This window comes from Rhinoderma darwinii, chromosome 11 (assembly GCF_050947455.1).
Source record: "Rhinoderma darwinii isolate aRhiDar2 chromosome 11, aRhiDar2.hap1, whole genome shotgun sequence".
Taxonomy (NCBI): domain Eukaryota; kingdom Metazoa; phylum Chordata; class Amphibia; order Anura; family Rhinodermatidae; genus Rhinoderma; species Rhinoderma darwinii.
Window position 1 is genome coordinate 38,498,002 of NC_134697.1, and position 15,401 is coordinate 38,513,402.

At 41.5% G+C, this 15,401-nt stretch overlaps 1 protein-coding gene across 1 annotated transcript; it reads left to right on the forward strand.

Annotated features, from left to right (window-relative positions):
- The first annotated feature begins 7,493 nt into the window (after positions 1-7,493).
- Positions 7,494-15,138, forward strand: GABARAPL1 (GABA type A receptor associated protein like 1). Its single transcript, XM_075841129.1, has 4 exons — positions 7,494-7,683; positions 10,722-10,800; positions 11,068-11,186; positions 12,512-15,138. Exons 1-4 carry the CDS (start codon positions 7,594-7,596, stop codon positions 12,575-12,577), a joined length of 354 nt encoding a protein of 117 aa, XP_075697244.1. The 5' UTR covers positions 7,494-7,593; the 3' UTR covers positions 12,578-15,138.
- Positions 15,139-15,401: the final 263 nt, after the last annotated feature.

Here is a 15,401-nt window from a genome sequence, read left to right on the forward strand (position 1 = left end):
CAATACATAAAATATACACATATTGGGTATTGGCGCGGCCGTAATAACCTGCACAACGATTTTTTTTGCATTATTTGTGATGTGTATAAAATAAACTGCTTTCTATCACTTATTGTGAGGCACGAGGTGTGATGAATTTAACCTCCATATTACACATTAACCCATTATGACTGAGAAACATGACGGGATTAATTACTATTAACGTGAGGCACATTCAAAATTCATCATCACACCTCGTGCCTCACATTAGAAAACGAAAGAACTTTTTTTTTTTTATTACTGTAAACGAAGTATCGGTATCGAAGTCCAAATTTTGGTATCGTGACATCCCTACACTGTGGGTCGCGTCCCCCTGGGGGTTCGTGTGAAGACCTCCGGGGGGTCGCGAGTCACTCACCGAGGTCCCGGTTCCATTCAATCCTGGAGCAAGGAGCTGGCATCTCCTTGATCCAGCATTCACTGTGCCCTGAGCGGCTCGACGCAGGCAGACGGGATGTAGCGACATCATCGCGCCTGTCTGCGCTGAGTCACTCATAGCACAGACCGGAGGAGGCGAAGGATCCTCCACCCGGTGTGGGAACGGGGATAGGTAAGTAATTATGCTATTTTTTTTATTATGCACATATGGGGGCATTATACTGTATGGGGGGGGGGGCTGATATTGTGTGGGGGCATTATACTGCATGGGGGGCAGATATGGCATGGGAGCTGATAAGATGGGGGGCATTATATTGAATGGGGGCTGATATGGGGGAATTATACTGTATGGGGGCTGATATGGGGAGCATTATACCGTATGGGGCTGTTATGGGGGGCATTATACGTTATGGGGCATTATACTGTGTGGGGGCAGCTATGGGAGCATTATACTGTGTGGGGGCATTATACTATGGGGGCTGTTGGGCAAAGCGTCTGGGCATAGGCACGCACAGGGGTCTGATGATAATGATGATGGTGGTGTTGGGGAGTGGTAGGGGGGCCCAAGCTGAATTCTTGCACCCGGGCCCATGAGCCTTTAGCTACGCCCCTGGTTGTAATCTTAAATTGTAGTACAACTGATTGAAGTTAGTCATGCCAAAGTTGCAGTTAACGTTAAGTTCAATGCTGGTCATACACTTCTCTGGTAGTGGCTTATCTTATAACGAAACAAAAGGACCCTTCCCACCCCAGACATCTGCCGTTGGGGGAGACTCGGGACTCCGCTATACACATTAGATGGTCGGCTGGTCCCACTGAAATGTGCAGGTTTAGCCGACATACATTTAATGAGTATGGCCAGCTTAGGATCAGCATAATTTACTCTGTATTCCTATGGTGGCGACTGTCACACAATAGTCACATGTATTCAATACACATATAGTCATTGCCCAGACAAGGGCCTAAACCTGGCCATAGGCATAAGGGTTTTGTTGCCGGATCCTGCCGGTTTCAATTAGATTCACAACCAATCATGTCTAAGGGGTAGAGCTTGATTAGGACCGGACGAGTTTAAATTTGCCCGAGATAAGCAGTGTGATGTGTGTCTTGCAGTCGCTTATCCCCTACCCTCCATATAAGTAATATGGCCATTCAGCCAAGCTGGACTGGCATGTTCATGGTAGAATCTGTGAAGATACTCGTCCACCAGTCGTTCGTATCTGTTAAGTCTATGACCAACTTATAACATTGTACAAAACTGCCAAATTCACCTCTGCTATATCTGTTGTTTTAAAATTAAGGATCTATCCACATAATTTAGGAAAAATTGTGATACATAGATAACAAAAGATGCAATGAGAGATAAGATCCTGAGAAAAATGATGGAAAAGACACCAGCACTAAACACATGTGACAATGAACCCTACATACCAAGGCCTTCCTGTCATGACAAACAAGTGCTGTATCCTGTGAAGAGTCGTGACGGTGCAAACTGAGTCAGAGACAGAACAGGAATAGCACAGGCCGTGTCCATGTGTTTTTGGCCTGCAACCACTGACTAATAGTATTAGTAAATAGTATGGCACTATTACCTCACAAAGCCGGATAATAATCTGTATATACTGTATGTGCGAAAATACACACCCACGTGATTCCAGAACTCTCTGTTGTCATATGAGGAACAGTGAGACACAATAGTCCTATGACCAAAGTTACAAGCCTGCAGCATATCAGATATTAAGATTTGGTCATGATCCGACTAATATTTTGCTACTATACCATATAAATAGCTTTCCCATGGGAAACAATTCTAGTTGTGGAAAGACAATGCAAATCTAAATATTTTCTGTATTCCCCTATATAGGAAACTCTGACTTAAAGGCTAGGTGCACCTTTGAAGACTTTTTATTTTTTTATTTTTACTAAAACAATGTATTATACTAGTAGTGTTTAATTCAACTTTGTGATTGGTTTTAATAAAACATGTTTTTAGTTTCTGGATACATAGAAGCTGTATCTTGCACTGAAACCTGAATCCGTCAGGTCAGCAGGGCTCACGGCTTTGGTGACAGCGGGTCCTACGTGTCTCTGACACACAGGATCCAGCTGTAATCGATGACATCTAAGTTATGAACTTAGAAGCTGTATCTCAAAAAGTAAAAAAAAATCATAAAAACCAATTACAAAATTGCATTAAACACTATAATACATTCTTTTAGTAAAAAAAAAAAAAAATCTTCAAAGGTGTACATGGGCTTTAAAAAGGCTCTGTCACTACATTATAAGTGCCCCATCTCCTACATAAGGAGATGGGCGCTATAATCTAGGTGACAGCAGTGCTTTTTATTTAAAAAAACGATCTGTTTTCACCACTTTATTAGCGTTTTTAGATTTATGCTAATGAGTTGCTTAATGCCCAAGTGGGCGTACTTTTACTTTAGACCAAGTGGGCGTTGTACAGGGGAGTGTATGACGCTGACCAATCAGCGTCATGCACTCCTCTCCATTTATTTAGTCAGCGCATAGGGATCCTTTTAGATCGCTATGTGCTGTCTTATACTAACACATTAACAATACTGAAGTGTTTAGACAGTGAATAGACATTCCACGGGATGTCTATTCACAATCTCTGCACTAATAAAGTGGTAAAAATAGATCGTTTTTTTAAATACAAAGCATTACTGTCACCTACATTATAGCTCCGATCTCCATTTATAGGCGATAGGGCACTTATAATGTGGTGAGAGAGCCTCTTTAAGTCGGTCAGTAAAGCTTTTCTTTGGAGCCACTAAAACGGCTACAACAGCTAATTGCATTATGAGTAATTTCCTAATATAATATTGTTATTAGAATTGCTCATTTTACAAGCAGAAAATATCCGCTAATAATCCAATCTGTTTACACTGGTCGATAGGATGATTATTGGATAGTTTTCAAGACCACATGTACACATCAGAGGCATGTGAAGAAAGCGGTACGACGGTATACAGAGTCCTGTGCAGCCCCATACTAGAAGCATTGAGTGTCTCTGTAAATCAGTGTTCCATGGGGAATTGAACTCTTTTTTTTCTGCCATATTCTTACAATATCTGTAAAAAATGAAAGGTCAATGGAGAGACAATAGGGACCAATTGAAGTCTATAGGTGCCCTATTACAGGTCCGTACAGCTCTGATCAAAGCCGTAATATGAACATATGCATGAGGCCTCAATTTCATTTGTTAAAATAGTTTGGAATTAGGATTTTTTATCACTAGAAGTACACCTGCTTCGCCGATGATTTTCCCGGCCATGCTCTGTGCGGAGAACTATAGCACAGAATCATACTTAGAAAAAAGGAGAGGAAACCTCCAGCTCACATGATACGTAACTTTGTATCGTTGGCAGCGCACGGGTCCTCGTGTCGGCACACGATAGGTAAACAGCAAAGAGCAAGAAGAGTTGGGTCCAGCGCTAATGTAGATAAAATGGAAACTGTTTCCAAGTTTTATTTGGTCATTTAAAAAGGATCAATAGGCTTAAATCCTGAATGTGCAAGGAGGGATATCGATCCAAAGGGGAGCCTACGCGTTTCAGACGCCTCATGCGTCCTTAGTCATGGCTATTGTTAGTTGCACTGAGAAGCCCTATTGGTTTATATGTCCTGTAAGACACCTGTGCTCTGATTGCGTTCCAGGTCACGTGGAGCCTATGGAACGCAAACAGGAACAGAATCATACACTTGAATGAAGCGGTGTTGCAGTTCCCTGCACTGCGGGTGGCCGGGAGCACAAGGAGAAATCCAGAAGAGACTTTGGCTCGGTCAGAATGTTATGACATATATTGCAATATGCCACATTCTAAGCCCTTATTCACATGACAGGGTTTCCCGGCCGGGTGACGGCCGTTCATAAAACAGCCGTCACCCGGCTGCAGTAGGAACAATAGACCCCTAATGGGGCTATTCACACGACCGATTTTTTGACAGCCCGGGAAACCTGGCTGTCAAAAAATGGGACATGTCCTATTTTCGTCCGTTTACCCGGCCGCCCGGCTCCCATAGAAGTCTATGTGTGCCGAGTGATGGCCATGTATTCCGTCGCTCGCTCCCTCCTCACAGCGCAGAGTGCATGTGAGGAGGAGGAGTTTATGCCATTCGGACAAATGGCTGTACGCTGGAGGTAAGTTTATACACTGTGTGGCAGGGCCGGGGTATACAACAGGTGGAAGGGAGCACTGCGTTGGCTCCCTTCCCCTGCTTGTTTTAAAAGCGCCCTGGCCCGGCGACACCTTCCATGGTCGATGGCGCCGCTAGCAGCTGCTGCGGCTGCTACTACTGTAGTGACGCCAGTATAGCAGAGCAGGGAGGTATGTCCCTGCTCTGCTATGTGCTAGCCTCACTTTAGCTCCCTGAAGGAGCGGAATCCCCGTATGTTCGGGGATTCCGCTCCTGGAAAGAGCGCTTGATTTCTCTGTCCATATCTGGGCAGTGACATCAGGGGAAACTCCTGAAGCGGAATCCCCGAACACTCTGTGACCAGGCGAAGCCAGTAACGTTCAGTTTCCATAAATGGACACAGACGATAGGGGCTTTTCCTGAAGTGGAATCACCGGCCACATGGGGATTCCCCTTCAGGAGTTGCCCCTGATTTCACTGTCCAGATATGCCGGCCCGGAACGGATGCAAGACGAATGCAAACCGGCCGGGAAAAACGGCCGATTTTATCGGCCGACACTCGGGCTCGAGCTGGACCCTGTCGTGTGAATAAGGCCTTAGATGTGATAACCCCTTTAAAGTGGCTTTAACCAAAGTGTCACTTGCAACCACAAAAAATTGGCAGTGATTTTTTTTCACCAATATTCATTTTTTGGAATTTAGCAATTTGATACCATAGACAAAGCAATTATTGGTGCACAAATTATTGGTCATATTGGCTGAATTATTAGTATGTCTATGGCCAACTGCTGCTGATCTGGTCTATTAATAGGCGACCTGTATAGTGTACATACATACACTATATGAGCAGACAGTTATTTTTCTAAAAATGTGTCACAAAGCGCTCCCCCCTTGTATATAGTGTCACACAGTGCTCTCCCCTTGTATATGGTGTCACACAGCACTCCCCCTTGTATATAGTGTCACACAGCGCTCCCCCATTGTGTATAGTGTCACAAAGCGCTACCCCTCTTGTATATAGTGTCTCGCAGCGCTACCCCCTTGTATATAGTGCTGCACAGTGCTTCCCCCTGTTGTATATAAGTGTCACACAACGCTAGCCCCCCTTGTATATAGTGGCACACAGCGCTTCCCCCTTGTATATAGTGTCACACAGTACTCCCCCTTGTATATAGTGTCACACAGTGCTTCCCCCCTTGCATGTAGTGTCACACAGCACTACCACCTTGTATATAGTGTCACACAGCACTACCCCCCCTTGTATATAGTGTCACACAGCACAACCCCCCTTGTATATAGTGTCACTCAGCACTACCCCCCTTGTATATAGTGTCACACACACTACCCCCTTGTATATAGTGTCAGCAGTGCTCCCCCTTTGTATAGTGTTACACAGCGCTCCCCCTTCTATACAGTGTCACACAGTGCTCCCCCCTTGTATATAGTGTCACACAGCGCTACCACCCATGTAAATAGTGTCACATAGCACTACCCCCCTTGTATATAGTGTCACACAGCGCTACCCCCTTGTATATAGTGTCACACAGCACTCCCCCTTGTATATAGTCTCACACAGCGCTACCGCCCCTGTATATAGTGTAACACAGCGCTCCCCCCTTGTATATATTGTCACGCAGTGCTCCCCCCTTATATATAGTGTCACACAGCACTACCCCCCCTTGTATATAGTGTCACTAAGCACTACTCCCCAAAAAATATTTTACTTACCTTGTCTCATTCCCGCGACAGACGGAACGCTACACATCCTCCGGATGGGACGCATGCACAAACCGGCGTGGTACAGTGACATCATAACGCCGGCCTGCCCAGGGAGTCTTATGTGGCCTGCAGCCTATATTATTAATTTGTATTTGTGTCTTGAGGACGCAAATACAAGTGAATGTGGCTGTCGCTAGCACCCTGGCTCACTCCGGTGCTAGCGACTCCACTGGGCATGAGGGGGCCTGTGCAGTTCTGGCGGCCATGGGCCCCCTGGGAGCCTTGGGCCCTGGGAGGCTGGCCGAACCGCCCTAATGATCATCCGCCACTGATAGTCATGTAGAAAACCATTATGGGCCCCTGGAAAAGGATTTCTCATAAATTTCCAGAATTCTTAAAAAGCTGGATGACAACTGCTGTCGGGGCTGTAATAACCACTATATTTTCACCCATATTTCGCCAAAAAGATATTGTTAATAGTAAAGGAATGACTGGTGTCTTTGTTTTTTTTTTAGTGTGAAGTGCTCTTTAAATAAACCAGGATTCATGAAACATAATTACATGTAATGTAAAATATTTTTATTTTCTACATAATGTAAAACATCAGTTATGCAACAATTGTATCAGTGACGTGATACCCACAGTACAGGGTACATGGGCAGCAGGGTACACCTGTTCTCTAGACCGGCTGAGTCACCTGTTTACCTTCACTTACATTCATGTGATCAAGTCACAAGACTGGTTAGCAGAGCAACACAACACAGCGTCACTCACCCCCTCCCTAAACTACCTATAAAAAAAACAAAAAAAACACTGTGTTAACTCCTTCTCTGCCTGCATGCACCGCCTCAGTGTCATGTTACTTTTCTATACATAGCTCTGTAATGTAAATCATTGCCATGCCTCACAGAGCAGGGCTTGTCCAAACAGGGTAACAGGGCATGAAAACCTGCAATGTACTGTACATAAGACCTTGGTAGTAGCTGATGGAAGGTTGCCACTGTCTAGTTGCTGCAAAGTAGTAAGCCATGAATGTTGTGGGTACTGTAAGTCCTAGCATGTCCTACCAGGACAATGCCAGTGAGCGCATTCTTGTGCTTTTAGTTGCACAACAACTGGGCATTAGGCAGCTGATAAGGGGTTAACATGATCTGCCCTTTGTTTGGTTCTTCTGGTACTGCCCAGAGGAGGGTTCTCTGATGATGTCACAATACCCTGCATTTTGCTTTGTAGCAGACACTGCTATTGAGGCTTAAAGGGAAGGATCTGCTGTTCTGCACGCATCACTGTAACAGTGCAGCCATGAAATTTCAATACAAAGAGGATCATCCCTATGAATACAGGAAGAAGGAGGGTGAGAAGATTAGGAAGAAATATCCAGACAGGGTCCCCGTGAGTATGCGCCTTGTTCCTGCCTACAGACTGCATTGCCTATGGCCTTTCCCTGCATTGTTAACCTCTTAATAGCAGGACGGTTTTGTATAAGTTATATGGAGTCACCATTATAAATCGCCTATATGATATGTGATTTCTTGACTCTTTCAATATAATCAATTGCTTAGTGGATAATGCCAGAACAGGCCAATGCAATATGGAGAATAAGAGGCAGTTACATTATATACATTGTTACAGTGCACAGTCATTTTTGCTTATACACAAGGAGGTATGGGGTGGTCATTTTACATGGTTACAAGGGGTCTATATCGTTTTAATACGCGCCTTTCACTGGGGTGATTATATAAGCAGTCTTCATACAATCTCTATCCTAACCGAGGTTTACACAGCTGTTAAATATGGAAGTCCATTTTTGTTTCACTTGTTGTCATGTGTCGCTGGCATCTGTGCTGTTTCTGTTGTGACATTTTGAAACAGGACTCTACATATGATTATAAATAAATATAAACAGTTTATTACATAGAATTGACTATAATGATACATGTCAACGTTGACGGGCAATGTGAGGGGCGCTGGGGGGTAGACAATGCACCCCCTACCTGTATCTCTGCCCTGGGAAAAGATGGTGCGCACGCTTCTCCTCCCTTAGCACCGCATTGAGAGGGGAGGGCTCATCTGATGCTTGTGCCTGATTTAACTCTTGCGGTATTAAGAGTTGTTAAGGATTTCAACAGCATAGTAGACTAAACATTGATCTTTGTGATTATATATATATATAGGTTTAGACCTCGTGAACGTATATGAGAGGTCAAATGACACTTTAATAGTGCAGTATATAAAACTAGTACTTCCATTCATGGTTAACCATTTAATATGTTATTGTCATGGCTATATGGGTTAAATACAATGTTTCTTTTTATGATAACTCTTAAAACTGAATGGCAGTATGTTTGGCTCATTAAGAATATTCTTATTCTGTGCATGATCAAGGCCTACTTCTAATATACACGGTCACCTTGACATAAATACAGACATGGAAGCAGGCACTGCGTCCTCAAAACAGTCAAAATCTGGGGCACCTCTGTGCAGGGCAGAGCCCATTAAATTATGTCACTGGCACCCTGAGGCTTCCAGCTGTTACAAATGTTTCCAAATGTTACATATTAACCACGTAGAAATGTTTTATGTTTAGTGCTGGATTAAAATAAAATATATAATCAAGGACATTCTCATTTTCTAACACAAAAGATAGATTAATATCATATTAGCAGAGTTGAGTGAAGCTCCACCTCTGACTTAGACTACGTTCACATTACATTTAGACACCTACGTATGCACTGAACGTAAAGTCCTTTCGTATGCCATTGTATACCATACATTTACCATACATTTATTTTTTAGTTTATCTTTACTTTGTTCAGTAAAAGAAAAAATATTCTATTGTTACCTGAAAACTATCAACAAGCAACTGTTGATGGATCTTTTTTCATTATTACAGTATTTGGCTTTAGCAGTGTCTGTGATTTTTATTAACACCTTAATACCCTCTGCAGCCCTGCTCGATAAACATATAAGCTACTCAGTGCAATGATTATTCAATAATTATTCAGACTATATAGATGTTATTGTGTAATAAACAGCAACAAAGGTAATAAAGATATATTACAAACAAGCTGGGTTTCACATTTCTTAGCTATATGGTTTATATTTATCAAAGGTGGAACTTCACTTTAAGGCTAGGGCTCCATGGCAACACAGCGGAGCTGTAGGCACTCTTTGTGCCACCACATATTACCTCAGTACGGTTCCTTATTACAGAGGGATATTCTCCCTTAGAAGCAATTCTAGGAAGAATACCTTTCTTTTCTGTCGGATCCTATATGGAATCTGACAGCAAAATCCCCTGTATGCCTCTGTATGAAATCAGGCATATGGAGGTACTGTGCAGTGGGGCTCCATAGACTTTTATGGGCACTGTATTATGGCTTCATTCGACTAGGATGTTGCACGGAGCCACAATATAGTCTAAAGTCATATGCATGAGCCCTGGTTAAAGAGGCTCTGTCACCATATTCTCAATTCCCTATCTCCTATTGCATGTGATCGGCGCTGCAATGTAGATAACAGTAACGTGTTTTTTTTTTTAAAAAACGTTCATTTTTGGCCAAGTTATGAGCTATTTTATATATATGCAAATGAGGTTTGAAATGGGCAACTGAGCGTTTTTTTTTCGTTATGTCCAACTGGGCGTGTATTGTGTTTTTAACTGGGTGTGTTTACGTGTATGACGCTGACCAATCAGTGACCAGTCAGCGTCATACACTCCTCTACATTTATTTACACAGCAGCGATGTGCAGCCACATACACAGAGATTAACGTTAATCAAGTGTCCTGATAATGAATACACATGATCATCCAGCCTGGACGTCATGTGTATTCAGAATCCTGACACTTCTGAACTTTTCTGTGAGATTTCTAGCAAGGGAAACGAAATCTCGCGAGATTACGGAGGTAAACGAGATTTCATTTCACTTGCTGGAAATCTCACAGAAAAGATTCAGAAGTGTCAGGATTCTGAATACACATGACGTCCAGGCTGGATTTCATGTGTATTCATTAACAGGACACTTGATTAACGTTAATCTCTGTGTATGTGGCTGCACATCGCTGCTGTGTAAATAAATGTAGAGGAGTGTATGATGCTGACTGGTCACTGATTGGTCAGCGTCATACACGTAAACACGCCCAGTTAAAAACACAATACACGCCCAGTTGGACATACGAAAAAAAAAACACCCAGTTGTCCATTTCAAACCTCATTTGCATATATATAAAATAGCTCATAACTTGGCCAAAAATGAACGTTTAAAAAAAACAAAACACGTTACTGTTATCTACATTGCAGCGCCGATCACATGCAATAGGAGATAGGGATTTGAGAATCTAGTGACAGAGCCTCTTTAACCTGTCGACACTGTAGGTTCATGTGTGTTTCCTCTGTTATATGTATATCTCAAAAAGGTTTATTTTTCAGGTTATCGTAGAAAAGGCTCCAAAAGCTCGAGTCCCTGATTTAGACAAAAGGAAATACTTAGTGCCATCTGACCTCACTGGTATGTAACTTCTCTGACGCCTCTTACACATTATATCTGTTTACATGCTATCTTTTACCCGAGTCAGTACTTAGACATATTTAGTGATCTGGGAGTACCAGGACAATAACAAGTGTTGCAATTTTGAGTTCATGTCAGTGAGCATATATATTTATAAAAAGAAACACTGCATGTCTTGTCATTGCTCGTAATTTTAGTCTTTTTTTACAATCAGTTATTTTGTGTCAATTCATTTTATTTATGTTTTGTTTTTTTTACAACCTCCAGTTGGACAGTTTTACTTCCTCATCAGGAAGCGGATTCACCTTCGTCCAGAAGACGCACTCTTCTTCTTTGTCAACAACACAATTCCTCCTACCAGTGCTACCATGGGACAGCTATATGAAGTAAGAAACCTGTGAATTATGTTATGAAAACTTCTATAAGACGTTGCCATTGGTGTTAGGTTGCTCATCTGTGCCTGTAAAGTTTGTTCCGCTAGTTCGGCATCCCCCCTTTAACGGTATTCTACTGAAAAAAGAGAGCAGATAAAATCCCCGTGTAAGACCTTATGGCTTCTTCATGTGTCTGTGTATAATAATATTTTTAGGACTGGTTCATGGGAACCTGTGTCATCATAGTAGCATTAAGATTAGCAATATAGCTACTAAATAACAATATTTTTTTCTATAGACTTACTATATGAGGTGATTAGCTAAGAAGTAACTCCCAAAGTTCATGATGTGACAGAGTTAGGACTCTGTCCCATGGGTTGGGGGTTACCCATGACACCCCAGACAATACAGCTATAGAAACTTCATCCTTGAGACCTTTTACATGTTTCAGACAATGTAACCTTTGTGGAGTGACAGATTAAACTACATCGACTCTGGATGGTATATACTGCAAAACACAATTCATATAAAGTCAACTCCACCCAAAATTAAGTATAAACTGAAAAGACTATGGGGTCTGTCCATAACTGGTGCTTTGTGCTCTTTCCATTTCATGCCAGATCTACAATGGCACCAGTATTGCTCTTCTACATTGCACAGCTGGCAATAAGAAATGCCTCATATGCGGGCATAATGAGATTGTTCAGATCATGACGATTTAGATTTTCGGCACACAGTACTGAAGGGCAACAGAGTACTCCTACCTTTGTTGGAAGACATGTCCAAGCCTGGATTTAGTATTTAAAGGAAGACTCCAGGGAAAACTGGTACACTGTGTTATGCCTAGTGCCGGGCCTGAGGGGCAGTACATGACTCAAGGATTCTCTCTTAGGTGTTCTCTGAATCACAGTCTCATGCACCACCCATGTCTCATGCAGTTGCTCACGACCGAGATCGGGCTGTGAAAAACGGTCCGAGTGTCAGCTGGATTTCTCAGCCTGACCACGGTACAGGTGAACGGGACTCCTGGCATCATAGACTTCCGTACTGAACAAAATGATACAGTACGGAACAGCAGTTCCGTGGGAAGGCAGGGACTCCTAGTATCATAAAATGTCTATGATGCCAGGAGTCCTGTTCACCTGTACCATGGTCGGGCCTTGAAATCCAGCCGACACTGTTTTTCACAGCCCGATCTCAGTCGCGTGCAACTTTATTTTGGCTCTGCTCTAGGCATAATACAGTGTATCAGTCTTGTCCAGAGTATTCCTTTAAACACGGAGGCTGTTTCTTATCCTTATACATCGCTAAACCTAGCAAACGTTTATGTCTTTCAGGATAACCATGAGGAGGATTGTTTTCTCTATGTGGCTTACAGTGATGAGAGTGTGTATGGGAAGTGACACCACAAAGGATGCGAAATTCCAACTAACACCATCACCACCCTCACCTACCATATCACCAATCACCCAACCTCTAGGACTGCACAGCGCATGGAACCTGGTTATATGGCTGATTGTCTTGGCAAGTTTGGGCGGGTACCAGGGGGAGGGGTAATAATTCATTATTAGGGCTGGGCAGGACTTGGCTTAAAATGTTTAACACCCCAAGGATTTAAAATGTACAGTTTAGTGCATTGAATAAATAAGACCAAGCAACTCAGGGCACATGAACGGTAACACAGGGGCTATGGAGTTCCATGGTGCTGCGCCTGCCATATTAATAATAGCCTGGTTGCTGTCTCACATGTCCATATGCTGTATGTACACACACAAATGAAAGGCCTCCTCTTCTCACAAATGTTTTCCATTAAACCAAACCTCAACACCCAACTTACAGTGCAGTTCAGTGCAGTTCTTTCATGTCTTTCATGTCTGCGCAGTAGACAACCCCTTTCAATAGAATACAGGAAATTTTAAAGCCCTTTTGTGGCCCACAATGAATGTTCGTTCACCTGTTCCACCTGCCTTGTCTGCAGGTTATAGTAGAGACATAGATCCATCACTACAGTCCTCATCATCTCCACAATTTTTAAGCTTCTTACATAGTTACATAGTACGGTTGAAAAAAGGCACATGTCCATCAAGTTCAACCAAGGATTGAAGTATGATGTTTTTGTTTTCATACTTAATAATGCTAAAACTACATAAGTGCTTAAAATTAAAACTCTTGGGGTAGGTAACAACTACAGACAAATTAGTGATGTGCTGTTAGTATCAAAATAAATATTTTTGTTTCATGTTTCATAAAATCTCAACTGGATTATTTATTTGGAGTGCATTTTTTGAATGCTATACAGCAAGTGTCCTTTAGGTGGCAGTGTGGGTAAAGTAAAATGGACATTTTTTGAAATCATGATTCAGCTTATTTTAGTTATGTGTTTCCTGTTTTTTATTCTGTTTCAGTCATTATTTATTTTTGTTAGGATATGATATATGTAAGGGATAATACTATGTTTGGCAGTATGAAAATCTGGAGACAGAGTAAAGTATTTGAGAAGTTTAAGTCCTTCTTTGTTAAAGAGATTCTCTATCTAAATTGTAAATTGAAATTGAATTAGGATGGCAGTAAGATGACCCCTTTCACTTAGGTCTGTGTCGCTTTTGTCTGTTGCGATAAAATAAATATCAAATAAAACAACAGTAAAGTGGTACTGTATGTCAGTCCATGAGGAATATACAATTCTGGTTAATACTGTTAATAGTGCACTACTATCTAATAGTGCATTTATAGAGTCCCGCTGTGTCATTTTAATATCACAACATGCTATGTCCATGGCATTACATTTGCATTAGTTACGTTTAACATCATTAGAAAAAAAATGCTAATCCATGTCTGTTCTTTACATGAACTAGTTCTTGCATTAACTCCAGTCATGCCCATTAGTACTGTACCTAAAAAAAAAAAGGCATTGCTAATGCACCAAAAACAGGGGCTGTGAATTTAAAAGTCTGCTCGACCCTTCCCTGCTTAGTGCCCATTTAGCCTAGACCGATAGACCAGAATAATCAAGGACAGACTGGTTGCTATGGATATGGTGCCTGATAACCCATTGAAAAAGCTGCAATGTATCCGTAGCCATAAGTCTGTCTGAAATGACTCAAAACAAAGCTTAACTTGGCTCTTTCCCGAAACCGAGAAGGGTAAAGGCTTGTTGGCAGTAGTCACTTCAAGCCACTCCATCCTTTGGTATTCAGATTGAAAAGAAACAAAAAAAACTTTTATTTGGAGAATCTCTTTAAAGACATGAAAATGAAATTATATTCACTTAGAAAATCCAGTAAAAAAAACTAATTTCTAAAATGGCTGAGACAATTGTTATTGGTGTGAAGAGATTGATTTGTAGACTCTTAGTAGATGGGTAAATATTAGCTAGACCCACATAACACTAACTTCATCCAGCATTTTAAAAATAAAAATAACGCCAAAATGTTTGTAGATTTTGTCAATGTTCTGAGACTTGAGCCTATTATGCTGGTTGAAAAGACTTCTAAAGCTTCAGTTGTTGTAGTTATTATTATTAATATTATTATTATTATTATTACAAATTAAGTAACTGGGCTTTAACTGCAGAGGTGAGACTGGTCCAAGAGCCCCTTATTGTCCCTCTACAACATAAGAGGACACCAGTACTTGAAATTATATTCACTGGGGTCCAGAAAACGATTTTGGTCTGGGGTCCAGGAACTTTATGTCTCTAACTAACTGGATTTATGACAACAAAGATCTATCTATTTTCTCTATAAAAGTTATATGAACAGTATATGCCAGTCAGTTATTGTGATATATTTTCTGTAGCATACTGTATGTTGCTATGTACAAAGATTTCATCATGACCAAATGAATTTTTCTAATTTTTTTTGTTTTTACAATAAACAAGTTGTGTTATGTCTGATTTAATACTGTCTCATTACATGATTTGATCTTATCCCTATATTAAAATAAAAATGTAAACACTTAAGAATGAGACTAGTTGTGTGTTTTTTTGTTTTTTTTTATCGTTATTTGCTTTGTGTTTGAATCTGGGAGAATACAATTTCCATTATCCTTCTAGTTTGAGGGACAAAAAAGAACATGTTAACTCCGGGACATTGAGTGCATTTGATTACCATAAGGGTATGTGCACACTTAGGGTATGTTCACACACACTAATTACGGACGTAATTCGGGCGTTTTTGCCCCAAATTACGTCCGAAAAATACGCCTCAATAGCGTTGACAAACATCT

Coding starts and splice junctions, on each gene's coding strand:
- GABARAPL1 (XM_075841129.1), top strand. CDS start 7,594: ATGAAATTTCAATACAAAGAGGATCATCCCTATGAATACAGGAAGAAG. Junction 10,801..11,067: donor AGTGCCATCTGACCTCACTG/GTATGTAACTTC, acceptor TACAACCTCCAG/TTGGACAGTTTTACTTCCTC. Junction 11,187..12,511: donor CCATGGGACAGCTATATGAA/GTAAGAAACCTG, acceptor TATGTCTTTCAG/GATAACCATGAGGAGGATTG.